We start from the raw sequence: 27,926 nt of genomic DNA, 5'->3' as shown, positions 1-27,926 counted from the left end.
CGGGGGGCTGCGCCCCCCGCACCCCCTGCTTATTGGGGCTCCGCCCCAAACCCCGGCCAGGGGCTTCGCCCCTGGACCCCGGGGACCCAGCTCTCCGCATGTCGCACCGCAGATTAAAAACGCTCGCTCGCTTCGCTCGCTCGCTTGATAATTGTACCCTGTATTAATTTCAGTTGAACAACGACTTTTAAGTGTTAACTCAACAAATTTTAATTCATCGTCAGCAAGATACCTAACAGTTTCACATAAACTTCCGTCAAATTGGGTTGTAAGCAGTGTAGCGAATCTGGATACTAGGACAGGTTGTGATGAAGTGATTCTACACTGCACGTGATTCTTTGGCTTGACGATCGACGAGGAAAAAGAAATGGCAACGTCGGAGAAAGGAGGAGGCGATGCAGGGGGCCAAAAGCTGGTGGGGGTGAAGCGTCATCCGACCAGGGGCTTCGGGACTCTGGGAACACCCATTGCGCTGTCGGCCAACCACTACATGGTGAAAATCCCCACTTCTGGCTACTTTTACCATTACGATGTGGATATGGTTTTTGAACGCGGCACTCCTGCTCCTGCCGCAGGAGACCAGAAGGGAAAGGGCAAGAAGCAGGGCACAAGAGATCCCAACGCCGTCCCCAGAGCGCTGAAGCAGAAGATTATGGCCCTGTTTCTGGGTGCACCTAATACGCAGAAGATCCTCAACGGATGCAGACCCGCGTACGATGGAGAGAAGAACCTCTACACCATCCGCGAGTTGAAGATTGCACCGGATCAGGACTTCTCCGAAGTGTTGACGGTTCCCAAGGATGAAGAAGGAGGCGAACGACGGGTTAAGGTGCGTCGTAGATTGCAGGTCGTGTGAAGAAGGAAATAAAAAATGACCCGGAAACGGTTCTTTCTACTTTTTTTATTGGCACTCGTCAGTCTAAGATAAATCAACATCGGACGGCATTAAAATTATTAAAGTAATGTTACGGTATTTTAACATTTGTTTGGTTTGCCTGACACACGGCCACTGAAAAATTCGCACAAGCAAAATAGGTACAGCGAGCCCTTAAAATATGGATGATATGGATGGAGTATATCAAAATGATGATTTTATGTATTCGGTTTTCGACTCAGTGTGGCAAAATAAAACAAGCATTCGGCGATTTATATAACAAACAGGATGGAAAAAGCTTAAGCTGTTTCAAAAGAAAAAAGTAGTAGGATGAGTACTACGGCGTTTTAGTAATAATAACAGTATTATTGATAAAAATGTTTAACGAAATATTGCGTAAGCAGCTGCGCCATATGTACTGGAAAATTGGTTAAAACTGGGTGCACTAAGCAAAATGAAAAGACTTGAGGTTTTGAAAGTTCGGGGTAATTTTATTAATCAAATTTGTGCACATTGCTGAACGTTACATTCTGATCTGTAGGTTACACTGAAGCCCTGTAAACCCCTGGCGATAGCGTGGGCGGAATTGAGCGAATGCATGGCCGGACGGCGCGATGCAGTACCCATCGTTGTAAGTGCAGCGCTGTTTCGTGTTTACCTCCTGCTGCAATTGAATCACAGCGTATATTGTGGGTTACAGGTGTTCCAATGCATCAACACCGTGTTTCGGCAGGCAGCGTTGTCGACCGCCACCAACATCGCTATCCGGCGATCATACTTCTCCCGCAATTTGGCCCCTCCCGTTGAGCTCGGACAGGGCCGATTTATGTGGACCGGATACTACTCGGTAGGCGCAGAATCGCTTATCCTGTGATTTAGACTTATTAAAAGGTTACTAAAAAGTGCGAATGTAGTTGTTATCCATTCCAGTTTATTTGGTGTGGTTTTTACGTTTGGCATTTGTCCTGATGACATCATTTTTTTGTGAGGAGAAGGGTCTTATCACATATTTTAATAAATGCTTACGAACCATAATAATCGTTGTAATCGGATTCGAGTAAGAATATCATCTAAATTTACATCATTATTTAGAACCGGCGATTAGATACAGAGTAATAACAGGGAACGGTGATTAGATGATAACTCGTAAACAGTAATTAAACGAGCCGTGTGTTTATTTAGAGTGCTCGACCGACACAGTGGAAGGTTTTGCTGAACCTGGACAAATCCCATACAGTGTTCTACGGCCGTCAAAAATTGCTTGAATTCGTGTCTCAGTTTCTGAACAGTTCGCCCGCCAGCCTGAACGTCAGCCAGCGTAAAACACTGGAAAAAGAACTCAAAGGCTTGAAAGTGGAGACCAACCACGGCGGCGGCATTCGCCGAGTTCGCATAACTGGTATCACTGACCAGACCCCCGATAACCTGTTTTTCGAGCAAAATGGACAGAAGAAAAGTGTGACGAATTATTTCAAAACAGAATATAACTTGGATCTGCGTCAGCGCGGTTTGCCTTGTTTAAAGGTTAGTTTTCCGTTTCTGTATCCTAAAAACAGTGCTTCTTGTTGTCGGTCGCTACAACTTACAGCAGAAATTAGCGGATATTCAGAATTTTAATCCACACAATTGCAGGTTGGTACAAAAGGGAGTCTGTTGCCTCTGGAAGTCTGCACCCTGATCGAACAGAAATGCGACAAGCGGTTGACATCCGAGCAGACTGCAGACATGGTGAGAAAATGCACGCAAACAGGTATGACCGCATCCTGATAAACGCATCGCTAATTGTCACTTTAAAACTGGAGGACGTTCCGAATAACTTCAGTGTAATTGTTTTCTTTAGCAAATGAGCGCAAAAGGTTTGTGGAAAACACTCGGAGAAATGGCGTCAGTTACGATAGTGATCCGACACTGAAGGAATTTGGCATTTCGGTCGATAAAGAGATGGTTAAAGTGGAAGGCAGGCAGTTGGATGCGCCAACTTTGGCAGTCGGGGATAAAAAGACCGTAATGGTCAAAAAGAGCGACGGTATAAAATTCCGATCTAATAACTGGCGGAAAAGTTATACCGCTAGCAGCAATGGAGTTTAAAACTTGGTCTGATATAATGATTATTATCCGATTTCAAAATACAGATTAGAAAGCCGGTTATAATCTAGGCAAAAAGACTTGATGAACAAAAAAAAATGATAATTTTTTGCTTTTTTGCAGGAACATACGATTCGCGAAGTATCAAGTTTGCAGTGCCTGGGACGCTAAAAAACTGGGCTATTATTAGCTTGGTGGACGAAAATCGTATTGGTGTTAGGCCGTTCGTTGAATCACTGGTCATGATGGGCAAACAGAAGGTAAAGAGATCAGGCGCTAGTTGCTGCTTTTATTCACTAGCAAGGTTTACAATAACATATCTGGGCGCTTCCAGGGGATGACGATTGATTACCCGAATCAGGATACCTTGCCGAAAAAGTTTGACTGGCGAAATCCGGATTTCGTGCAGATTATGAAAGAGATTGTCAAGAATTTCGGGACTAACAAAGTGGATTTGATTATGGTGCTAATCAGTCAGGATTTTCATTATGCCGAAGTTAAGAAAGCGGGTGACGTGATTGTGGGAGTCCCGACGCAGTGCGTGAAAGGATATACGATACAGAAAAATGTTGGACCGAAACTGGGGCAGTTGGTCGGGAATTTGCTGCTGAAAATTAACACGAAAGTCGGCGGTATCAATGTTCAGGTGGCCAACTTTATTAGCGTCAAAGATCAACCTGTCCCGAAATTCTTTGAACATCTGAAACGATTTGTTGCGCAGGTGAGTGCTTGATTGTGTGTTTTGTTTTAAGTCACTTTTACTATGCAAGAAACGCTAACGCTAAATGTGTTTTATTATTAAATCCGAAGCCTAGTTTTATTCAGTTTGCGCATTACAAGTCTGAATCTTCGAATTTTGATAACTCTTTCAACTCGGTTTTTCGCATGGACTGATCTTCAGTCTTTCCGGTTATTTCTTTCCGGCACTTTGTATTTTTGGCTTCAAGTTACCTTGGATAAGTTTTGCATTTTGTTATTTGCGAGCTCGGTGGAAGTCATTTATATGCAACATTTGTGATGACATTTTAGCCAACCATCGTGTTCGGCGCCGATGTCACCCATCCGTCTCCAGGAGAATCTAAAGATAAGCCGTCGGTCGCCGCTGTTGTTGCGAGTCATAATAAGACGTTTACGGCGTACAGTGCCCGCGTAGGCGCTCAGGGTCATCGCGTAGAAGTTATGGAAGATTGTCTGCGAGATATGATTGCTGAATTATTGATCGAATTTCGCGTTCGCAATAATAACCATAAACCGCAGAAGATAATCTTCTATCGTGACGGGGTGTCTGAGGGACAATTTGAACAGGCACGTACTAGGTGGATGTCGGGATCTTTGTGCTGCATAATTTGTAACTCGGTTGTATTTGTAAACAGGTTATGCTACAGGAAGTCCACGCACTGCAGGCAGCTTGCCGGAAACTGGAGCCAGGCTACCAGCCGCATATTACTTACATTATTGTTGGGAAACGCCATCATACACGAATGTTCTGTCAGAACAAGAGGGATGAAGTCGGGCGTGGCGAAAATATACCCGCTGGTAATACTTTCCGGTAAAACAGAATTTGTCGCGAGATTAGTTGACTGATAATTATTGGTTATTAGGCACTGTGGTGGATAAAGGAATTTGTCACTTTTCGGAGCTGGATTATTTCCTCTGCAGCCATGGAGGTTTGCAGGTCGGTTGCGAGCTTACAAAAACGTCGTTTTCGTTAATACGATTTGCTTAACCGCAGTGATTTTCTTAACGCTTTTCTGTCACTTTTGCAAAGGTGCGGATGTTTTCCTGCTGTACAGTCGTATAAAATTTTTGTATTGTTGGATTTAGTATCGTAATCTCATCAGCCTTATTTTTTGTAGGGAACATCGCGACCGGGACATTACAACATGCTGTATGACGATTCGGATTTCAGTGCAGACGAAATCGAATTATTCTCCTATTACTTGACATACTGTTATGCCCGCTGCAGCCGCAGTGTGTCTATTCCGGCCCCTGCGTATTACGCTCATCACGTGGCTTTCCGCGCGCGTCACCATCTCTCCGATGATGGAATTGAAGCGTACGATCGTAGATATGATAATTTCCGTGACGTATTCTTGCAAATGTTTGCACTTTACAGGATCAGCACCGTCTCTTTGGGTTCGGGATCGGATCCATCCATTGACATTCAACAGTTAAACAAAAAAATCAAAGTGCACGACAACATTATGAATCCAAAGGAAAAGAGCAACATGTATTTCGTTTAGTGATGGATTTGCCAATCCTGTTGGACAGGGCCTTCATTTACGATTTTTTTATTGAAATGTATTTTTTATTCGTTAATACATCGAGATAGTAGTTGTAATGTTAAAAAGAATATTAGAAATTAGTTTAGTCTTCAGTTTCTCGCTTTTTGGTGGCGGGTTTGATGTTATTACACTTCAGTTTGTACCTTAAATTTAGTCTTTCTTCAACGCTGATATTTCTGCTCCATTTTTCTTTCTAAACCGGTTCCTAATGTGTGCCTTGCACGTCTTACTGGGATGCTCTATCTGACAAGTGAGTGTGCTAATCTTTTGCTTTCGATTTCTGTGCGATTTTCTGCATTTGAATTTTGCGATCGATGTTTTGTAGCACGAATTTTTTCTTTTTCTGGATGCTAGTAAATATCTAATAGAGTTAAGAAAGCCTATCAATTCTTTGGTAAATCACCCGACCAAAAAACAATCTGGCCGGTGGTCTTGGTTAGTAGTTACCGTCACAATTACTGATCGTTTTGCAACTGGATATTAAACCCGCTACCATCGTCAGCAGTCAGAAAAACTGCTTTGGATTTTACACTTCTCCCTGATTTAAAAAACGACTCTAGGGGTCTAGACAGAGCAGTTACATGTAGAAATACTGATGCAGGATCTTTCTTCACACTATTACTTTTTGTCTCCGCGTGATAAGCTGCAGAAATTGTGTTCATATATATATGCACACATGAACATCACAAAGCAATTTTGCTACTGTCAGAATTCTGCGAAGAAGACACCGGAACTTTGATTTACAACAAGCCCACTCAACTAATGACAGGAAACACAGTTCAGGTTTGAAATACTCCTTTATATGAGGTACGGCCGGACACTGGCCAGCGGTCGCTCTCAATCAGTGGCGCACATCGAAGGTCGTGAAGCTTTTCTTGCTAACGGGACCTTCCCCGCGGAATTCGCACTTGTCGATCTTGCTGTGCGGACTCCCCGTGCGCGACAGCCACTCCTTCATCTTCTCCACCGCTTCTTTGCTGCCCTGCAGCTGACCGATCACGGTGTCGCGCGGTGTGTTCTGCACCCATCCCGTCAGACCCAACTCCTGTGCGTGGCGTTGGGTGTATTTCCGAAAGAAAACACCCTGCACTAATCCGAAGACCTGCAATACTGATGCATTCAAAACGGTGTGCACAAACAACAGACCGAAATAATTATTATTTGAATATTTCTATCTTTGCGAATGTACATTACTACATAGTCAGTTTAGAATAATTATCTCCCTTCGTGGTCCCTTCTCGTGCCAGCTGGGACAAATTTTTCCTCTGAACGTATTTTTGTGAGCGATGCTCGTCTCTGTACTTATTGCAAATAAACTGCAGCATACAATAATTATGCTTCCAAAACCATCTGTACTAACCTCGAATTCGACGTTGTATACCACAGGTGTTTCAGTATTGTCTGGCATTCTGAAATACAATAAAAATTAAAAACCGAAGGGAAGTATTAAAGGCTGAAATGAATGCAGCATTGGTTCGGGCCTAAAATCAAGTACAACTGTACAATGCAAATGCAGTAATTATTCACCTATAATTTTACACCAGCCACGCCACAGTAAAAGAACGAAAATACGAGTAAATTATTAACTATTCGCCTTTCAGAGTGTCGCAACGGCCAGCCAAAAAAACAGATTACTGTAATATGTAACTAACATTTCAAGCAATATTACTTTTGAAAATTCTAAATCCAAAATGTTAACCAACGAGGAAAAAGAATATAAAACATTTTCCAGTATAAAGTGACTGGGTGGAACTTCTGTTACGCACTGGGCACGTTGAGCGATCGGAGATGGAGTCGTCGAAAAACCGCGTTGCTGGATGAATGTCAGCCAATTAACATTCGATTTCGTAGAAAGTATCTCTACGGGAAACGACAGGAACTCCGAGGATTTCGCGACGTAGTTTTCTCTGGTTGCCGTCAGAGCCAGCTGACGAGCAAAGACCGCTTTCGACGTCAATTGGAATCCAAATAACTGCGAAAAAATTCAAAAATGTATTCACTACGATCAGCAGCGCCAGGCAAAATCGTCGACATCGGCACTGCCAGAACGTCAACACTGTAGTACGAAAAAATTAATGAAACACTAAAATTGAATCATAGAAAATTAAGAAAATAAGCAAACAACCTGAAACCCAAACAGGCATATAATAAACCCGGGTAGGCTGGCAACAGCAAAATAATAGAAGTAGCCAACGAAACAAAAAGATGCGACAACAAGTTGTATTTTTTCATGAAGATTTTGTATTTCTGACATCACGAAAATTTCCCAAGAAAAATCTTTCGGATTAAATACCGTTAAAGTACGTACCATTATCGTCACAGAGTGCAAACAGTTCAATAGGAAGGATGGTTCTCTAATGAAAAATTTTTCAAAGGGGAAAATATTGAAATCAATTTTCATTTCCGGTTTCATTTTACATATGTTTGCTGTATCGGTGCTTCTCAACAGTAGCAAAATAGCATTTAACACTGGAGAAACGCGAAAATGAAGCAACTTTTTCATTCTGCCGGGCCAGCCGGGGTTTTCTCCTGTTATCTGTTACGTACCAGCAAAGCAATATTTTTTGACAATATACTTAAACAGGTTAAAAGGGTTCTGAAATTGCAGATCAGCAAATTTCCGCTCCGGCTCAAGTACTTTCATATAAATACACGCGAGCATATCGTTCAACAGCACAATACTAGTAACTAGTTGTTTTTTCTACTTTAACTGTAAATTCAGTCAGTAATCAGTAAGTAATAAGTATAGTTCTGTTTTACGAGTTTATCGTTTATAGACGGTTTATAATTTATTATTATGCATTGGACGATCATTAATGTTTATTCCCTGACTGTGTCCACTGCGTAGTTTTGCAAAATGTACACTTTTTAACTCACTGGATGCAGTGACTTGGAAAGAGTCTCCGGATTTCCCACTGGAATCCAGCGTTTCAAGACCATTCAGTAATCATCGAAGTCAACCACAAACGACGCATTCCTGGTTATTAATTTATCACAAAGTCCAAATAAATGATCCAAACCGACCATAAGGCATCAAGAACAACCAGAGTATTCCAGCACCCGTACGTGTCTTTCCCCGATATATCTGCATCGAGCGAATACGATGGCCAAAATGTCCCGAGTGGAATACTTTCCAGTTCTAACTTCGGACAACAAACACTCGCTCTAACAAACGTCTATCGATCATATCGTACGAAGAGTCGAAGAAAAACAGAAAAAGATTACTGGAAAAGCTAGTTTAGGTATATCTGAAAATTAAAAACTTGTACTGTAAGTAATTTCAGTTGTAAAAAAATTAGAAAAACAGAAAACTGTGGTGAGTAGGAAAGGAAACCAATGCAACTGCCGCCGTGAGGAGTTAACTGGTTTGTGAGTAGTAATCGTAAATACTTCATTATTATTTTGTGAAATGTCCAGTCACCACGACGATATGTTCCACTTTGTCTTTATAAATCGTGATAAATTAAGAACGTAAATATCGCCATAAAACAGACATACTTATCCGCGCGTTGTGCGGCACCGTCGGCGAACTGGAAGCGGGAGCACGGGATGATGCTCCCATTTTAGAACGCCAGCGGCTCACTAGGGTAGCAGTTGTTCACAACCTCATAAAATTCTGCATGGACGAATGACGATTGCTAATTTGCCTGCGTTGAAAAACTGCCGGTTGTAAGGTGAAACCAGGACTGATTGTGAGCCCACTAATAGTACCGGGAGTGTCTTTTATGGACAACAACGATCTGTGATGTAATAACGATGAATTGGGAGAAGCGGAAATGGTAGAGCCTTATGCCACCAGGGACCACCGGGCGGCCGTGGTCAGTGCCGCAAATGCGATGAAGGCCAACAATATGAAGCAGTATAAACTTTTAAATAATAAAATTATTAATTTACTATAATATTTCTACTCACATATGCACTGCAGCCGTGCAGATTATAATTTATACAGTACCATAACCATAATAAATTATAAGTACTTATATAGATTAGACATAGAATACATACTACAATACAGCGCCAATATTGGCAACTCTTAGTACGAGTACATAATGCACACACATTTGCCGCTTAGGCATGGGTTTCGCAGCTTTCGACAATTTAATAATCTGAACATACAATTACGGTACATGTTTTTTCTGCAATAATATTTGGCCCAATTTATTAATAGGTAAAGCAACGCACAGTGTACTAGTACACATACAATCATACATCCCTCGTACACATCCGTAGTCGTACAAGCAATCATCTCGTCTCACGGCGCCTCCAAGCGGCGGCTTCGAGTGTGACCGGCCGCGGCGTTGGTTCGCACAGGTTGTTTTCACTGTGTGCGATATATCCGAATAGCGCAGTGAAATTCAAATAGGCCGACCACCAAATCTCATCCACGGGAATCTGGCGCAAAAGCTGCCCCTGTATGTTTTCGTACCGGCAGAAAATAGTTACCGTTTGTAATAATATTGTGGGAATCGAATATAACTATGCGCGGTTGACTGAGTCCTTGTTGTGTCCGGGATATGGCCAGTACCCGGTGTTGCACGCATGGCAATATTTTGACCATCTGCTACTTTGTGAGTGGCTTTCTCTCTCCGCCCGCTTTGTCTGACTCTGCGCCATAAATCGCGCTAGCCATCGGATCAAAGCAAAGGCGCAGCCAAGCCTAGTTCGAAGTTCGCATCAGCGCAGCCAGTGGCTTGGATTACTTTCTCCAGCACGACTGCGAGCGACTGACTGGCAGAGGAAAACTGTTGAATGCACGTATGCTGTGTGTACATATCGTCCTTGTGTAGAAGCGGGCCATTTTCTGATCAGCATTGTGAATTTGTGACTGACCGATATTTAAATTTATCAATTTTATTCCATCTCGCCATGTTGGAACTGAACTGACCGATTTTATTCCAACCATTAAGCGTCGTTTTTATCCGTTATGGTCGTTCCAAATTGATGTTTTTACACACCGCCACGATGACCTAATCGTAAACGCGGAATTGTGATCAGTTTTAAAAGCTTGTAGCTTCCTCGTGTGGCTGTCCTCCAGCTGCAACAACCACCTGTCGAAGATGCGAAAAACACGGACAATGTGGGCCATCCAGTGGATCGCCGTGTTGTTTGTGGGATTTTACGGTGCATCTGGGCAGATGCTCAATCAAGCAACAGGTAAGAGAAAGTGCGCTTTCTTCGAGCAGTGTTTTGGCCGAATTTGGCATCGTACGACCGGATATCCGGACGATGCGTTGTGCGATACAGAGGAACACGGCCTGGAGAATGACATCACACATTTACAGCCAAAAATATCTGCTGCTAATAATTATTATCAGTAGAAAGCGCGTTCGTCTTTCTTGCTGCTAATTATCACTGGTTACATTGGATAAAGTAGAACTGTTATTGACAAAATAAGGTAAATCCTTTAAAATCTTAAGATATGTATTAACATACAACTTTAAATATTAAATCGTAAGATATGTATAGTAATATTAACTTGCAGCTACAATATCAAATATGTACTGTAGTCATCGTGAGTTCAGAAACCGGAAACGCAAAAATACAGAAAGCGTCAGGCAGATGGAATAATAAATTCAGTAATTGGTGCTCCAATTTTGCGTATTTATGGTGAAAATAATCAGTTATTTTATTTATTCTAAGTAAATTGTTGGTTGTGTGTTACTGCGTGATGGGGTTGAGCCAGCCGGCATCGGGAAATTTATGATAGATTTTATTCTGATCATAATATTTCAGAAAAAAATCGAAAAATATTTTGCGCTTGAAAGGCTTAATTGCCTGCAGTATCCTGACATCGCAGATTTCTCCATTATTTAAGTACTTTTCTTTCAAGTCATTGTTAATGAATCGGGGCACTGAATTCACGGTTAGCAGCCATGTGCTAATTGCCTTCTTTAACTTTCCCTTTCCAAAGTTCTGTTCGCTAGACAAGGGCGAAAACAAGTGCGTTACTTCTCCCGAGCATGCAGTCTCATGCCGGTTGCTGCTCTTGACCGGCGCCATGAATTTATTCTTGCACATTCCGAAACGGAGCGCTTCTAGCCGTTGTCTCGAAGAGAGTGACTGTTAGTGATCCGTTGGAATCTTAATGTTTGCCCTTCTATTCCCGAACAAATACAGCTGCCTGATAATTTTCTCCGGTTTTTTATTTACAGACTTTTGCCATTCTTACGCAAATTTTTGGCAGTTTTAGTTGTCGTCGTGGACGGCTGCATTCGTTAAACAAAAATGAGCCAAGGAGCGTAAAGAAAATTAAAGCAGCTTGCATAACAAAAAAAGTAGAAGCGGAAGACAGGAAAGTAGTCTAAATTTAGAAAAATTACCGATGAATGATGCATTCGGGCTGGAAATGCGATCGTTTTGATACGCCGCTATCTGTAACGATAGTTTTTAATGCTTGATGCCGGTAATAAAATAGTTTACATTTCGCTGCGTGCATTGAATTTGTCAAGTGTATGAGGAATAATTTATGAGTGACCTCTTGTTTGAGCATGGGTGATTGTCGTTTTTTTACGATCGATCTGACTGAAACGATTTGTTGATCTTATTGAGAAAATGATTTTGATTTTGACGTAATACACGTTTACACGATATAAAAATAGCTTTATTAGCATTTGTGCCGTTTGCGATTTTAAAAGCAGCGATTTCTACCTAAACTACTCTAGTAGGGTTTATATGAAATTTAATTTTTCAAAATTATGATTTGAAACTCATTGTTTGTTTTATTCTCTCCATGATCTTATGGAAGCAGCGAAATTCAGGCTGGTTGAACACCAAGATTCAGAAAGACCGTTGCATGGTCAATAGCGAACAAAATATATGCGCATTCCCTTACAATCAGAGCCCAATGGTCAGTGGTGCGCTGTAGACATCGACAAATTTCTACCTGACCGTTATCGGGAATCCCTTCTTGGGGTCAAATTTCCATAAGCTCTCTTTCATGTTCAGCTACTTCATATACACCTTCCCTTCCGAACAGTCATCACACCCCGAAATTTCTTCCACGCTCCACTGCACTGGGAAAAGATGCCAACCAGCATGTGGTTGCCCTTTCAGTCTGTCTAAAGGATCTAATTATCATTTGACCATGACAATGCGCTCTTTCAAGACATTCCCGTGCTGCTCCCTTTCTTCGCTATGAATCATTTGCATATTTCACCATATTTATCCATTACCGGGTCTTTCGAGTCATTCATAAATGTTTCTTTGACAACTTGTTGAATATCGTCGAATCATAGTACAACCATCGGAAATATAAAGCACTGTAAAATGTAAACTGCATATCGCTTTTCCACTTTCGGATTTAAAGTTTCTTTCTTTTTTGATAACGATTTTAAATACCAGTCGAAACGCTGAGCGAAATTAATTTTTATTCCCTATAGTATATTTTTTAAATTTGTTCGAGTGCCTTTTACCTTTTGGTGTGGTTCTTGTAGTTTTGTCATTTGCTATGTTTCCAGTATTTCTAGGTGTTTTGAATGTTGACCGAAGGGTCGCGCTTTCTGCAACAGTCTGTCTGTGTTGTTTAACCGGATAAATGTTGAATGTATTTGTTATTCCAATTAATACGATGAAAGGTTTCGCTACTTACAACTACACTCTGCTGTGCAGCGATTGCGTTATGCCGATTGTTATGTGCGTGGGAACGACAGAAAGTGGTATTCAAGAGTTAACGGATCTGCTTGTTAAAAAAACTTAAAAGAAACATTTCTGTTGTGAGTGTAGTTTGTGAATTTTCGATAGCTCCTTCAAAAGTTTTATCGAAGCGCTGCATGACATGTTCTCGCAGAAAATATACCTTCGTTTTACGGATTCGATATTTTAATATACAGAATAAAGATTCAAAATGCTTTTTTTCAGCAACTGAGCAACAACTAAACTTATACTACTCGTGATCTGTACAAGCAAACAGCGTGCTCAAACTGTGAAAAAGGGAATCCGTATCTTACTATTTTTAACTGGTCCTTTGCATTATAATACTACATCGGCGAATTTGAAGTCAAGAAAATGGCGTAACTGTTTGGTTGTAACTTGTAACGATGAATATTTGTATGAAACAGTTTATATCCAGAAGCAGTGGATGATGATTTTATTGCAGTCATGGCTGGGTGCATGGTCGTGGTAAAACTTTTTTCGTTATTGAGCGTCACCGGCGATGAGACTAGTGTTTTTCTGTTTCTGTTCTGCGGAACATGGACCAGCTCATTGCTTCATTAGTTAGAAGTTAATTGAACTTATCGCCTTCCTTCCGGCTGGCAAGTCACGCATCACGGATACGAATGTGCAGTATTCTTTTAGTACCAGCTTTCTACAATTTTTCCCGTATTTCCTTGCCCGTTAAATTTCGCTTTTTTCGCTTTGGAATTGGGCAGTTTTAATAATTAGGTGAATTTCCATGCTTTCGTACTGCCAACTTGGCCATTTTTATTTCATAAGATACAGATACATCACAGATCAAAAATAGTTAGTCACGATTCACAACAACAAAATCTCATTGGTCTAATTTTTTCCATTAAAGTTTGGCGATATTCCCTCATAGTAAAGGTAATACCGCCGAAACGAGCAAAAACTATTATTTGGATAGTTTTTTTTAAATATCAGAATCGAATATAGAAAGAGACGTCTTAATTTATTTTGCCATAATTTCTGCAGCACCCTTATCTAAAATAATTACCTTTTTTTAGTTGAAGTTGTAATTTGTAGTAGTCGTTCCTGGTATGTACAGTGCTCTGTAATACAGTATTTTGCTTCTGCCATCACTACAAATTTGTAGTTGTTCAGTTGCCGCTGCAATTGATACGAATTATAAACCGTGAGAAATCTACCATAAAATGAATGAAGTATTCAAGTTCTGAAATCAGCCAAAGAGTATATCTGAGAGGGAAAGACTTTTAGAAAAATAACACAAGCAATTTGAGCTCGATAATCGCTTCCTTTATTCAATTATTTGGAGTGTTATTTGCGAGCACTATCCTATTTCAAGCACTCTTCTCCAGTTGCCGGCATCGGTTTGAGTGTTTTAAGAAAAAATATGTTTGGATATTAAACCAGGAAAAATAATTTGTAAAATCAAGTTATGTTTGATTGATTGCTCTTACAGAAAATGCATCTTGACAAGCATTCTTAAAGATGTATGTTAACAACTCAACATGAGTCGTCTAGTCCAGCTAGTTGCTTAAGCTTGCCGTCAAAAACCGTCCAGCTGTCTTTCTTTTGGCAAAAGCCTGGTCGACGGAACCATGTCGGTCGTAGATTCTTTTCTACACTTGACTGATTTGACACTTGTTGCGACATGTATTTCTTGACATTAATCACCAAGATGAATACGCGGTGCGGCGCATCCCTTGGGCAATTTTTTGCCGAGCTGGCCAATTATCAGCTAATTTTCCTGGGCTTTTACACATTCGACGTGGACAAAGGCAAAAAACAGTGAAACATACATTGACCTTTTTGATAGTTAATCGCTGACCTTTGACTTTTGGCCGAAATCGCTGTTTTTTCCTCGCTGACTGTATGATCATGATTCGGCAATTCATCGCGTACGCGTAAAATTTTTAACACAAAAATCGGAGGATGGAAGAGATGCTGAAATTGCAAAAAATTTCTTGTTTTTGAAAATCTGCTATATCTTTCTCTTGTTGTGAAGTTAGAAAAAAATTGTTCTTGAGCGGTCCTGATTCTGGACAGCTGTAAATTAAGCACCGTTATCAGTGTATTAATATCAGGAAATTGTGAAAGTTTGTCTGTTTTGTTAATTAATTACTATGTGCAGCGTTACCGAGTAAGTAAGGAATTTCTTGACATTATTAATTAATGAACTTGCGTGACGTACTTATCGTTAAAAATAGAAATAGTGTTTTATTTGCACTGCATTATTTGCACAAATTTACTGCGATAATTCTTCGCCATTGGAAGAATGTTAAAATATGGTTTCTCGTAATGCTTGACCTTTCTCCGCTAAATGCTGATCAGTGAACTTTGGCGTCTCTTATCGCACAACGACAGGCTTGGGCGATTATTAATAAAATCTAAAGATTTCGTGTTGATTGGAACGTGCCGCTTGTAATAGTGGCCAAGTCCAGAAGTACTCTAAATAAGCCTTTTAGTGCGCACTTATTTATTGAACTGCTTACGTGATGTTTGTCATTCCGGCTGGATATCCAATAAAAAAATCAAGCATGCGCCCACGAATGTGGTCAGCGCTCGGCAGTAGACGGAGAGTGTGCCGGGGCTTACTGATCGATTTCTGAATTGGTGGTGGTAAAAAATGTAAATGCGGATGTAAATTTTGTGGGTCGCTCAGAACGTGACAGGACAAAGCTTCAAGTACAGATAGGCCTGTTCATGATTTCATGGTGGTAGAGGAATTTATTCCGTGATTTATTACAGTTGAGTAATTGCTATATTATATGTGAATCAGTGAATGTGACTGCTGAATAACGCGACCAAAATTTTTATCCAGGAAATGCAATAAAAATTATAAAGAAATGCGGAATTTGGCGCCTAAAACTGCACAAATGCTTTTAATAAAAGCACAAACATCACCGAGGATTAAAACATACCTAGTTATACCGGGCTGAAACCTTTGTGTTCCGTGCTAGTCTTCTTAATTATAATTTGTGAACTAGCATTGATTAACATTTCTTGAAATGAGACGTTTTTGTTTCTTAATTTATCATGATTCAGACATTTTGACAAAAGGAAATATTTTCCTATCAACTGGATATTCATACCAGTGATGCTGCTCATTATCTCAGTAGTGTAAATCCGAACATAAGACGCCGAGATGATCGCAAGCAAATCCAAAGAGCATTTCCTGTCGTTTTAACCCTCAGCCGGCCATTTGAGACGCGGCCAGAGCCAATTTAGTTGTTTATTTGTTCATGCTCGCAATTGGCCTTGTGTCTCTCGATACGCTCTGCGTTATGTTGATGTCTCTCTCCGCCGTGACAGCGGGATCATGAGAAGATGACCCTAGCTGACCAGCAGCTGTTACGTCGACGCGAGGGCGCTTCCTTAAGATGACCGCTGTCCGCCTGATTATGAGCTGTGCCATGCGGGTTCTCATGATATGTCTGCAATGTTTCTTTCTTCTTACAGGTGCCTTGTTATCGTGCGATGCCAATCCGTGCAAGAATGGCGGGGCATGTGTGACGGATGTGAGAAATGGGAGTAAATACTGCCAGTAAGTTGCGAATTATGCTGTAATACATATCCTGAGAGCGTAAGTGAAATATGGCTGTAATAAAAGATGCCGTATTTAACTGTGCTACCTACAGCTGTCTGTTCCGATTCGTAGTTGAAATTTCGTAAATGGTTATTTTCTCAAACCATCAGGGCTATTGTAGTTTCGGTTTTATTTTAAATACGTACTTCATGTTACTGAAGCCGAACTCGTACTGTAATGTTTGCAGTTTCGGCCAGCAAATAGGAGCGATCGGAATTGTGACAGAAGCTGCGATTTATTTAAAAATCCGCTTACTGGTTCTAATTTACTGTCTACAGCCGCTTATAAGTAACATTAATAGTTTGTTAGAAAAAACTGTTAGTTAAAGTTATGGCTGCAGACTTAGTCTTTGAGTCTAATTTGATGAAATCTCATGCATGACCTTTAGCTACTCAAAGCTCGTAATGCTCATATGTGCACGTTTTATTATTTTAAAGTTTTCATGTCCTGTCCGCATAGCATAATCACTTCCACCAGTTTTCAATCAACAACAGCCAAAGCATCATCATTTAATAAGGCATCTCTAAACAAGTGATCGGACGACTCCATGCCGCGCCAACAGGTGTTTGGTTAAAGCGAACTTAAAGCTGTGATAATCGCTCCTCGCTCTCTTGCATTGACGATGACATGTAACGCGACAAAGAGCAGTGTTGTCCCTTAAAATTCATAAGCCCGTTGCGATTTTAAAATTCCCTATAAAAACACCCATAACGTCCCTCCGCCAATCCGCCCCCTTGTAATAGCCGGCACAGTCTGTAATTTAATTGGAAAATCTCTTGAGAAAATGTGGAAATTTAATGGTGAACATACAGACGAACGGCCGGCTGCCAATCGTTTAGGTGGCATGATTCCCACGTAGTGCACGCTGTTTGCCTGTTGAGTCGACAGAGAAAGAGAGAACGGAGGGGTTTCCTTTTTCCTTTCCAGCTGAGAAAGCAGAAGAAGAGAAAGAGAGTGAAAATGGCTTTTCATATTTGGTGGCAGGCATTATAATACAGTGGTTGATCGCCAAAAGGAATAAATACCATAATAATATACCGAATTTTCTTCCTCCAGTATGCTGGCTCAAGTGCGCATAAGACTCCAATTGCACTGACCCCGGACCAAGGTGAAACGTGTTTCTCGACATGCCATGCGCCTTATTGAAAAATGGGGTTATGCTGGAAATTTAGTTGAATGTGCTCTATTCAGACGTGCGGTTGTTTGTCTGGGTGTTGTCAACTGGAAAGCGATTATGAGCGTAATTAATTATTATGGGTCGTAGGCGAGTGATGCGGACGTAATAATTGTTCAATTAAATTGTGATTATTTTTCCGATGAATAGTTTTCTAGCGCCGTGAACGAATTCATTACTGGAAACTTGAAAGTGTTGGAACGATTCGAAAAATAATCTATTTTTACACTACTTACAAAGCATACAATCATATAACGTCTATAAAACTGCAATTTAAATAAAAATTGATTAAATAAAGGCGCTGGCATGCAGTATAAATGGTCGATTGCTTTGAGCAATTATAAAGCTGTTTTTGGTTTTATGCATTCTGCTTTAGACTTTTGTTCGTTGAGCAAGACCGGTACAGTGGTACACGTATCGATTTGTAGGGCTATGGTAAAAAGTTAGAAACTGAAAATTGAATAGTTTGCTCCATTGAATAATTATGTTATGCGGAAACGGAAATTGGCAGTTGATTAACTTGATTTATGTTCTTTGTGCAGATGCCCGGAGAGCCACGTAGGTCAATATTGTCAGCACGTGAATCCTTGTTACACCGGAAGGGCCACCACGCGGCGCTGCTTCAACGGGGGAAACTGCACGGTGGAATTTCCCGGGACTTCTTATCTATCGACGGCAGTCAACCCGCGCTTCCGCTGCCAGTGCCCGATCGGTTTCTCGGCATCCCTCTGCGAGATTCCCATTCAGAACGTGTGCGATGCGGCGCCCTGTGAGAATGGCGGAACATGTAATCTGCTGTCATTGTCCAGTTATACATGCGAATGCCGGCATGGATATCGGGGACCGAATTGCAATAAGGCAAAAACTCTATTTGTGTTAAAAAAGTTACTAGCGGGGATAATAATTGCGGTTGAGATTTAAGTGTCTGGAAACTTCTAAATTTTCAAATAATGTTTTGCATATTATGTAATTGGTAAAAATGCTTTGGGTACTGAGGTCTGAACTGATTCTCATGATACGTTGTTTCGCTTATAGGAGGATTACTGCGCCTCGTACCCCTGCTCTAACGGCGGCACCTGTAAATCCCTGGATGATGGCTTCCAGTGCCAGTGTCGGAAGGGTTATAAAGGTGTAAAATGTGAAGAGGATATTAACGAGTGCGCCGGCATCAGTCCCTGCCAACAGGGAGCAGCGTGTGTTAACACCTACGGGAGTTACCGATGCAACTGTCCGAGAGGATACACCGGCCAGGACTGCGACCAGGTATTTGTGGCGTGCCGGCCCAGTCCCTGTAAGAACGGAGGCCGGTGCTATGTGGATCAGTTGGATCGGTACAACATGCGCTGTGAATGTCCAACGGGCTTTACTGGAAAGTACTGCGAGGTGAATATCGACGATTGTGTGTCAAATCAGTGCCGGAATGGAGGCAAATGTATCGGTAAGTTGGTATTTTGTGCTTTTGAATTTGTATAGATAAGTACTGACCTATCTTGTTTCATTAACTACTGAAGCAATTTCACATTTATTAACGGTAAAACAATATTTCTTTGTTTTCAGTAGAATAGTCTTTGTTTTCAATAGAATTTCCGCTTCGGTTTAAAAAGTTGCATGAAATTTAATCTTCTTTTCAACTTTCTTTAGGCAAAATAATAATGAACTGTAGAGTGCCTGGTATTGTTTATAAAACAGATAATTCTAGCAAATGAAGCATGTTGCACATGGCGCTGCAATTCGTGTTCCATAATATGAGATTGGTAAACTGTATGGTCGGCCGAGAAGGGCGATTTTCCATGGTTTATTAGGCATGACCGGCGCCAGAAAATGAGTGGTTTTAAGGGGCTATTGGCTTATAAAGTAGTTATGTTATTGCGCAACTTACCTGTTGCTGGTTGCTGTCGACTGCCGAGACAGTTTCAACATAATTGTGTCTGCTCTTCGTCTTGGATGTTTGTCTTTTTTAACTTATAAAATTGGTACAGCAGAGAACGTGCATGAGATCAGTAATTTTCTTTGTATGGTCTGGAGTCTCCCTTGCGTGAGTTGCAATCCATCGCTCTTTATGTGCTGCTAAGGAGCATGGTAAACTATCTCGGTATCTAAAAAAACTCATAGACTTGCAATGAAGGTTACCTATACCGCTATACGAAATTGTATGAAAATCTGTAGATTTGAATGTGATCGGCCCTGTTCGATCCATCAGTCGGTAACATGGCAAGATGAATGGAAGTAATTTCAGCTAATTCCGTCGTTACCCCGACACCTGTTGTTTCTTCGCATAGCTACACATTCCCTCTCTAATCTCTGTCGTCCACTTGACCAGAAAAGGAACACACTTACAATTAATTCTTCTCTTTTCGCAGACGGAGTGAACAGCTACACCTGCCAGTGTCCCCCACAGTTCACCGGCTTCTACTGCGAGTCAGACGTGGACGAGTGCCAGCAGATCCCGACGCCGTGCAAGAACGGCGCGACGTGTGTGAATCGGCACGGTGGCTACTCGTGCATCTGCGTCAACGGCTTCCAGGGCGACAACTGCGAGTCCAACATCAACGACTGCTCGCCTACCGTGTGCCTGAACGGCGGCACATGTCATGACCGTATCAGCTCGTACTACTGCGAGTGCCCGGTGGGGAAGACGGGCTTGCTTTGTCATCTGGATGATGCGTGCGTACCTAATCCGTGTCACGGGGCGGCCGAGTGCACCACCAATATCGTCGATGGAACTTACGAGTGCTCGTGCCCCCGGGGGTTCAATGGGACGAACTGTAATCAAGATATTGATGAATGCTCCATGGGTAAGGTGGCTGAATACATAAGAATGTTTAGGTTGAAATCTGTTTCCGCAGAGATTGTAGTGAAATGGCAGCTAGCGCAGCAGCAAGATTGTTGATGTACAGTACTTTTGATAAAATTTTGCCGGCTTTTTTAAACATGGATTTATTTTTCATGCACCGTAATGTGAACGATCACTTTTTTAGCGGACAACATTTGCGAGCACAAAGGTAAATGCCGCAACACACTGGGCTCTTTCGTTTGTGACTGTGCCAAAGGTTACACTGGTTCCCGCTGCGAGGAAAACATCAACGAATGTGCTGGGAATCCCTGTCAAAATGATGGAACATGTTTGGATAAAATCGGCGAATACAAATGTGCTTGTATGCCCGGTAAGAACACAAAATAACTATATGCTTTGGTAACCGATGTGTGGTTATTGGTTGTTTATTTTTGTGTATTTTGGCAGGCTTCAAGGGTGTCAACTGTGAAATCGAAATCAACGAGTGTAAAAGCAGCCCGTGTTTAAACGGAGGAATCTGCCGGGATTCCGTTAACGGTTACAAGGTATGTTTCAGAATTAATTGCGGTTAATTGCGTAAATGCGGATTGTTTTTACCGTAAAACCGTGGATTTGATTGAATAAATATGATTTTGAAATTTGATTGAATTTGATGCTTCAGTTTTCACTGAGTTAGATAAGATTCATGTTGGTTTGGTGGCAGAAATCAATTTTAGTTGCATTTTTTACAGTGCACATGTCCGATCGGATTTGCCGGTCAAAACTGCCAGATTAAAAAGACCAACTGCAACGAATCGCCATGCCGCAACGGTGGCACGTGCCTGCCCTCCGGTCTCGTTCGCTGCCGCTGTCCAGCGGGTAAGCAGCATCTACTCGGCGCCGATTTTTTCTCATTTTTCAGTAAATCAAAATATGTTTTTCTTCGGTTCCCAGGTTTCGCTGGCGATTATTGCGAAGAGAACGTGAACGACTGCGCATCGCAGCCCTGCGTGCACGGAACCTGCATCGACGGCGTGAACAACTTCACGTGCAGTTGCAAAGCCGGTTACACGGGTCCGCGTTGTCAGGACCGCGTGAGCGACTGCGCCAATGCGCCCTGCTTGAACAGTGGACAGTGTGAGGATCGCGTGGGAACATTCGTCTGCCGCTGTCCACTCGGATTCACCGGTGAGTGTAGGGGAATTACGGTATATTATGCTGCGTGATGGTGGTTAGAAATTCAATTGCGCCGGTAATTTGTGGTAATTATGGGTTGTTTGGGTGGTCAAGCGCTTCACTGGTTCATTCTCATGGTGTTGTAGGCGAGCGGTGTGAACAGCGCTCGTGGGCGACTGATCCAGCCGCATCGGCGTGTCGCCCGAATCCCTGTAAGAATAACGGGGAATGTCTGATCGATCCCAATACGTACCGGCCTGGTGAGTTTCGCTGTCAGTGTCCGGAAGGATTTTCGGGACGCGTATGCGAAAACATCCAACCAAAAGTGCCGGAGTTTAAATGTCCCAGAGCAGATTGTGCCGCCAAACGGCAGAATGGAAAATGTGATGTAAGTTTATGGTTTCCACTTTCCGGTAAATAGCTAAGTGTTTCATGTATCTGCGCTTCGTTTTCTGTAAACTATAGTGTAACGCATTCTTTTTTCTGCATTGTTGAAACTTGCAATCTTGCGAAGTGTTCATCTTTTTATGACCATAAATTAGACATTACATAATTTGGATTTGTTTGAGACTGTTATGTTATGTTAGTTTAGTCTTGTGAAAATATTTTTGTAAAACTTGTAGACGGTGAAGCCGGTAATTAACATAATCGTAGACGTATGTATCATCACGCATCGTTTTGTAGGAGGAATGCAATAACATTGACTGCGAATACGATGGCCAAGAGTGTTCATTACGTCTTAACCCGTGGCTGAACTGTACACTGAAAACTCGGGCGCCTTGTTGGAACTATTTCCGGAATGGACGCTGTGACCAGGAATGTAACATTCCTGAGTGTATGTTCGACGGCTTTGATTGCGGTGCACCACTGGGTGTCTGCGAGTAAGTTCCGTTACCTTACAATTTTAGTCTTGCAGCTTAGCTGTGAAATTCTAGTAAATGTGTGATTATTTGTTGCTTTAGATAATATTTAGATTTTTGTCTAGCATTAATATTTGATGTGATTTCAGCCCGGTGTACGATGCGTATTGCTCAAAGAATTACGGCAACGGCCAGTGCGATGAAGGCTGCAATACAGAGGCGTGCGATTACGATGGACTGGACTGTGACAAAGATCCACCGAAGCCGGTGGAGGGCATTTTAATCGTTATCGTCAAAACATCCATTGATTCCTTCCGGAATAATTCGCCGGCCTTCTTGAGAAAATTGGGACGGGCGTTGCGGAGCATCGCCAGTATAAAGAAGGATGAACAAGGAAATGATCAGATTATGCCGTGGAGTCTCAACGGAGGCATTGCCATCAACCCCGAGCAAACTACTGCTGGAGGAGTGGGGTAGGTATTCGACGGTAGTGTACTTACTCATAGTTGCCTGTAAATCATGTACCTAAATCATAAAAGCTAACAATTTTCATAGTAAAATTTCATGGTTATTTAGACACAAATTGTTGTTTAATAAAACTCTGTTTTCTGTAAGACGTTCTCGAAATGATCAGTACTGTAACCGAAATTTAACACCAAGCGTAAGAAATGAAAGCAGTCTGTGTTCCCGTTTAAGCTGACGAAAAATCGTAGTGAGGTGTGTGGCGATGATCTTCAGCAATTACCATTTATCACGATGCTGCAAAAACGAAGCCGAAAACTATACTAGTTCGAAGTCTGTTAATGGCTTTTTAAAACTGTGCCAGAACACTGTAATAACACTTAATTTAAGTAATTTAGTATTCTTACATTTCAGTTGCGACTGATGGAATCTTTTGTTTGCGTCTGATTAATAGTGATGCTTTTAGCACGGCGGTGTACATCCAACTGGATAACCGCAAATGCACCAACGACTGCATGCCCAACGCGGACGCCGCTGCGGCCTTTCTAGCCGCCGCTGAGCAGCGCGGCGAACTGAACCTGGGCCTGCCTGTCTACTCGGTCCAGTCGCAAGCCGACCGCATGGTCACCGAGCCCCCGGGAGTCAACCAGAACCTGTACTGGCTGCTGCTGATCTTCGTCATCGCCATCGTCTTTGGCGGCTACTGCGTGGTCACCCACCACAACCAGCGCAAGCGTGTGCGTGCAGCCACGTGGTTTCCGGAAGGACTTTTTGACAACAAAACCGGCTCCACCGCCGTGCTGAATGAACACCTTACCTTGCCCAAGTCGCAGGCGGATCTGAAAAAGTCCCCGCAACAGGGCTTTCACTTTTCCGACGCCTCCACCGTCAATTCGTACTGTGAAGAAGCGGAGCCGGTGCACAATAAGCGGCGGAAAGGGAACGATGATCTACAGCAGCGGTCCTGGACGCACAGCGGGTTTGATGGCGGTGAGTTGAAGGGACGCAGCGATGTTTACGCGCTGACACCGCCGATGCAGTACGGTGAAGACGGCGGATGTGGAGTGGATGCCAATGCCAAGGGACCCGGTGGTTTGACGCCCTTAATGTTGGCGACCATGCGGGGCAATGGGCCCGACAACGATGAGGAACATCTTGGTAAGATTTCCTTGTGACTGTGCTTTCAGTGTTAGCGTAGTATTTTGTAGTGGAGCGGTTTACGTACTCACTGTTTCGAAAGTTAGAAACATTAAGTATGATCTCGCATTTGTAATTTTTGCATATATTATATTACATTATTTCGTATTATTGACTTCATCTTTATTAAATTTAACTTGTGCATTAAGGGAATATATAGTTTTATTCGGCAGTCACCCGTTCAAAAGTCAGTTTACGATATTGCACTAATTGAAATTATTTAAAAGTCAGTTGTGAGACAGTTGAAAGCTGAATAGTAATAGGCAATTAGCGGTTAGTCTATTTTGTACTATGTTTTTGGTCCATATCGAAATTTCAATGATAAAGACTTTTTTCAGCTGATGACATGGCTGCATCCAACATCATACGGGATTTGCTCTATCAAGGCGCCGATATCGACGCCCAGAGCGAAAAAGATGGCGAGACCGCGTTACATCTGGCGGCTCGATTTTCTCGGCCGGATGTGGCCAGGCTGTTGCTGGATAACAATGCCGATGTGAATGCCAGAGATAACGCCGGTCGGACACCGCTGCTCACGGCAGTAGCTGCAGATTCCATGCCCGTCTTCGCTGTTCTCAGGCAGCACCGAAAAATCGACTGGACAGCGCGGGCCTACGACGGCACCACGGCGTTGATCATTGCAGTCCGCCTCGAAAGCAACGGTCAGTTATTTTTTCCATAGGATCGGTTTCTCCTTTTTCCGTTTATTTTTTTAAATTTTCCCATTCTTACCCGGGTTAGCGTTAAAATGGCTTTATTGAAAGAAAAATAATTACAATGCTGCGTTTTTTTCTGCAGATATGCTGGACGAGTTGTTGAAGATCGAGCACATTGACATTAACGCCGCGGACGATAACAAACGCACGGCGCTGCACTGGGCCGCCTCCGTTAACAATCACCAAGGCTGCAAACAGCTGCTGTACAAGAACGCCAAAGTCGACGTCCAGGACGAGAACGGCCAGACGCCGCTGTATCTGGCCGCCAAAGAGGGCAGTCACGAGACGGCCCAACTGCTACTGGATCACAAAGCCAGTCCGGAGCTGACGGACGACATGGAGAAGACGCCGCGGGATATCGCCCAGGAGCGACACCACTTCAAGGTCGTCGAACTGCTCGACTCGCACAAGGAGATCGCGCTCAGTCCGCCCCAGGTCAGGGTTGCTTATCGCAAGAAGCGATGAGTGTGCAAACCAGGGCTTTTTGATACATTTTGTCTTTCTCAGTGGTAATTTTTGTGATGATTATGTGTTTAGAGAGTTTTAATGTCGAGAAAAAAATATTATGAGAGATACATTTTCTCTCAAAAATTTGTGGCGTGGACTTTGACCGATGTGGCAAAGGTCACCAGTTTTTCTGCGAAAGGAGTAATTTGACAGTAATCGCTGGTCATAGTTTGCGAATCGAAGACTTGGATTCAGGTGAAATTTTTTGGGTTTTTAGATCATAAAATAGGAAAGTGAGATGTTGAAATTTGGTTCCATTTAACCCTAAATTAAAATTAAATTTAGAAATTTGGTCGTTTTTGAAGACAACTGGGAAATGAAGCATTGCGAAGCTAGATAAAAAATGCTGCAAGCGAAATATTTGGTAGTTAAAGTAGTTTTGAAATCTGCGTATAAGATTGTATCTTGTTAACTTTTACAGAATTTCCAAAAGAATATCTTCGGACACTACCATTCGCTCAATCTGGCCACCGTGGTGAAATATACGCATCCGAAGGGCGTGGGCCGGAAGGGTTTCGGCACGACCCTCATGCAGCATCCCGACACGGGGAAGCGGATGAAGCGTGCCCCCCTGGACCTCTCCCTGGTCCAGCCCCCGCCGCACTACCACGATGCGGCGTTGTACGGCGCCACCGGCGGACACTTTGCGCCGGAGATGAACTGGAAAGGCGCCGCGAATCTCGGGCACTCCATTCCGGATCTGAAGCACGAATTCTACGGACAGCCCGGTCCGATGAATGTCAAATACCCGCCGCATCTCATGCATGCCCATAACAGCGTGCCCATGACAGGCTACAATAAATACTCAACGCCGGTTAATGCCAATGAAGGCTACCTGAATTCCAGTCCGGAATCACCCGGTATGGTTTCAGCTGGTTGTTTCGGCAATTGTTAAATGGTTTAGAACTAATTTTATCGTAAACGCAGGTTTCTAAAAATATTTCTAACCAGTGATGAACAAAAGAATCTCGAGTTACTCACTATTTGAACAATAACTATTTTTGGGAGTAACTTCGAAACGTTGTGTACAGGCTCCGTGGTTCCCAGGAGCGTTCGATTGTACTCGTAGCCGGTGTGTTACATGCAGTGCGTGGCGTGCGCCGGTTATGGCAAAGAAATCTTGATATTTTTGGCTTTGATCTCCATTTTTTGCATTGAGAGGGCGAGAAACGAAATTGCTGATTATTCTATCAGAACTGTAGAACTGTCGAGCACATTTTTAAGTCTAGGATGATTTTTCTATCTTTCTGTTTTCATTTAGGCCACTGGTCCAGCTCACCGGCGTCCTCTGACTGGTCGGACGGCATGCAGAGTCCGCAGTCGCGCCTGGCTCAACAGTCGATGGTGGCTTCGACGGCCTCCAACCCCGCCTACTTTATAACGGCCAACGGGATGCCGGCCGATTCTCAGCCGCTGAATTATCTCTGAATTAATTGTTATTGCGTCGTCGCGTCGTTGTTGTTGCCTTCTGAAGTGTTTGCATGGCGGATCAAATTTTTAATTTTTAGCAGTGATTTCGGTTGAATCCCTCCAGTGTTGAAGTGGCCGTTGCATCGGATATTTTGACTCTGCATTGTGTATTATACTGGCAATAATCTGTATATAGAAGAATAGAATTTATACTGAATTTTCAGCCTTCAGTTTTTTTAGCTTTGCGGGAATTTTTAATCTCTTTTTGTGGGGAGCGAAGTGATGCGCGGTGTTAATTTTTTAAAGCGGTTGGATCTGGTAAAGGAACGTTGTATTAAGGTTGATGCGGTTTTTCTTTGCTGTATTTTTGGAGTCTACCTAGTGAATTCAATAAATTCTGATAACAATTGTTACGCAGACTTGCAGTTTGCCGCTGTTCGTTTGCCATCTAGCTTTTTGCACATTCAACAAAATTTCGTCAACGGAATGATATCATTTTTCGGTGGATACTGTTCAACAAAAATCTTACACGGCAGCATGAAGAATATCAAAATGAATATTTAATTTAAGTCGAATTAGAGCAGGCAACTCGTTTGCGTAAACGGGAAAAGCATCGCAATCAGTGTAGAAATGGGTAAACGCACCTTAGTATACAGTCGACATATTAAAGATAAAAAATTATGGCTTCCATTAATGATTAATTTTGCTCCTTCAAGCCGTGCAGTTAGTTCACCAGCGGAATTAAAGGCCTTTGTCACAGTATGCAATTAAAAAATGGATATGTTTCTGGATTCACTTTCCCCACGATTAATGCTAACAACGAAACAAAACCATCGTGCATACTCGTAATTTCTTTCCTCTGTCTCATAGCCAAAATTACGCTTACAGTAGTAGCCATTTGAGCCGCTTAGGCAGTAACAGCAAAATTTATAAACTTATGACAACGTATGTAGTTTCAGTAGACGCTTTACTGTGCCTTGAAAAATGAAGCTGCACTGAAGTATCGCAAGCCAATCTTCCCGCAGAAAACTGATGTGAACCACACCCGCAACAGAAAACATGACGAATTTCTCCGACATTGCGCAGTTTCAACTGCTCAGCTGAAACCAACGTGGATTTTTTAAAATCCATAGAAACATCTAGCGAATTAACTGAATGAATGTCGAGATAAGAAAACTACTCA

General features: G+C 42.4%; 3 protein-coding genes across 4 annotated transcripts; 2 read left to right on the top strand and 1 right to left on the bottom strand.

The window, feature by feature from the left end:
- The first annotated feature begins 159 nt into the window (after positions 1-159).
- LOC129583926 (protein argonaute-2-like) lies at positions 160-5,627 on the top strand. The gene is made up of 13 exons (XM_055475979.1): positions 160-829; positions 1,416-1,505; positions 1,575-1,721; positions 2,057-2,398; positions 2,507-2,624; positions 2,715-2,900; positions 3,083-3,219; positions 3,294-3,680; positions 3,989-4,264; positions 4,333-4,495; positions 4,561-4,634; positions 4,816-5,015; positions 5,076-5,627. The coding sequence occupies exons 1-13, from the start codon at positions 368-370 to the stop codon at positions 5,200-5,202; spliced, it is 2,709 nt and encodes a 902-aa protein (XP_055331954.1). The 5' UTR covers positions 160-367; the 3' UTR covers positions 5,203-5,627.
- A 211-nt stretch (positions 5,628-5,838) lies between these two features.
- Positions 5,839-8,544, bottom strand: LOC129583927 (acylphosphatase-2-like). Of its 2 annotated transcripts, none has more exons than XM_055475980.1 (4): positions 7,553-7,766; positions 7,011-7,216; positions 6,605-6,653; positions 5,839-6,346 (listed from the first exon to the last, which is right to left on the bottom strand). In XM_055475980.1, exons 1-4 carry the CDS (start codon positions 7,745-7,747, stop codon positions 6,086-6,088), a joined length of 711 nt encoding a protein of 236 aa, XP_055331955.1. In that variant the 5' UTR covers positions 7,748-7,766; the 3' UTR covers positions 5,839-6,085. The 2 variants fall into 2 exon arrangements, with proteins under 2 accessions (XP_055331955.1, XP_055331956.1); XM_055475981.1 differs by lacking the exon at positions 7,553-7,766 and adding an exon at positions 8,122-8,544 and having other exon boundaries at positions 5,841-6,346.
- A 998-nt stretch (positions 8,545-9,542) lies between these two features.
- Positions 9,543-27,153, top strand: LOC129584166 (neurogenic locus notch homolog protein 1-like). Its single transcript, XM_055476295.1, has 17 exons — positions 9,543-10,398; positions 16,342-16,426; positions 18,185-18,500; positions 18,678-19,080; positions 20,003-20,437; positions 20,621-20,806; positions 20,884-20,981; positions 21,168-21,294; positions 21,370-21,603; positions 21,738-21,979; positions 22,276-22,472; positions 22,601-22,924; positions 23,380-24,071; positions 24,449-24,772; positions 24,909-25,261; positions 25,755-26,193; positions 26,595-27,153. The coding sequence occupies exons 1-17, from the start codon at positions 10,302-10,304 to the stop codon at positions 26,759-26,761; spliced, it is 4,719 nt and encodes a 1,572-aa protein (XP_055332270.1). The 5' UTR covers positions 9,543-10,301; the 3' UTR covers positions 26,762-27,153.
- Positions 27,154-27,926: the final 773 nt, after the last annotated feature.

The sequence above is a fragment of the Paramacrobiotus metropolitanus genome, unplaced genomic scaffold (assembly GCF_019649055.1).
Source record: "Paramacrobiotus metropolitanus isolate TYO unplaced genomic scaffold, Prichtersi_v1.0 Parri_scaffold0000012, whole genome shotgun sequence".
In the NCBI taxonomy this organism is placed as follows: domain Eukaryota; kingdom Metazoa; phylum Tardigrada; class Eutardigrada; order Parachela; family Macrobiotidae; genus Paramacrobiotus; species Paramacrobiotus metropolitanus.
Note: the sequence above shows the minus strand (reverse complement) of the source record. Positions and strands in the feature narration are given on the sequence as shown.

Coding starts and splice junctions, on each gene's coding strand:
- LOC129583927 (XM_055475980.1), bottom strand. CDS start 7,747: ATGAAAAAGTTGCTTCATTTTCGCGTTTCTCCAGTGTTAAATGCTATT. Junction 7,217..7,552: donor TGCACTCTGTGACGATAATG/GTACGTACTTTA, acceptor ATTTTTTCGCAG/TTATTTGGATTCCAATTGAC. Junction 6,654..7,010: donor CCGATCGCTCAACGTGCCCA/GTGCGTAACAGA, acceptor ATTGTATTTCAG/AATGCCAGACAATACTGAAA.
- LOC129584166 (XM_055476295.1), top strand. CDS start 10,302: ATGCGAAAAACACGGACAATGTGGGCCATCCAGTGGATCGCCGTGTTG. Junction 20,807..20,883: donor CAAATGTGCTTGTATGCCCG/GTAAGAACACAA, acceptor GTATTTTGGCAG/GCTTCAAGGGTGTCAACTGT. Junction 26,194..26,594: donor TTCCAGTCCGGAATCACCCG/GTATGGTTTCAG, acceptor GTTTTCATTTAG/GCCACTGGTCCAGCTCACCG.
- LOC129583926 (XM_055475979.1), top strand. CDS start 368: ATGGCAACGTCGGAGAAAGGAGGAGGCGATGCAGGGGGCCAAAAGCTG. Junction 2,625..2,714: donor GAGAAAATGCACGCAAACAG/GTATGACCGCAT, acceptor TGTTTTCTTTAG/CAAATGAGCGCAAAAGGTTT. Junction 5,016..5,075: donor TCCGATGATGGAATTGAAGC/GTACGATCGTAG, acceptor TGCACTTTACAG/GATCAGCACCGTCTCTTTGG.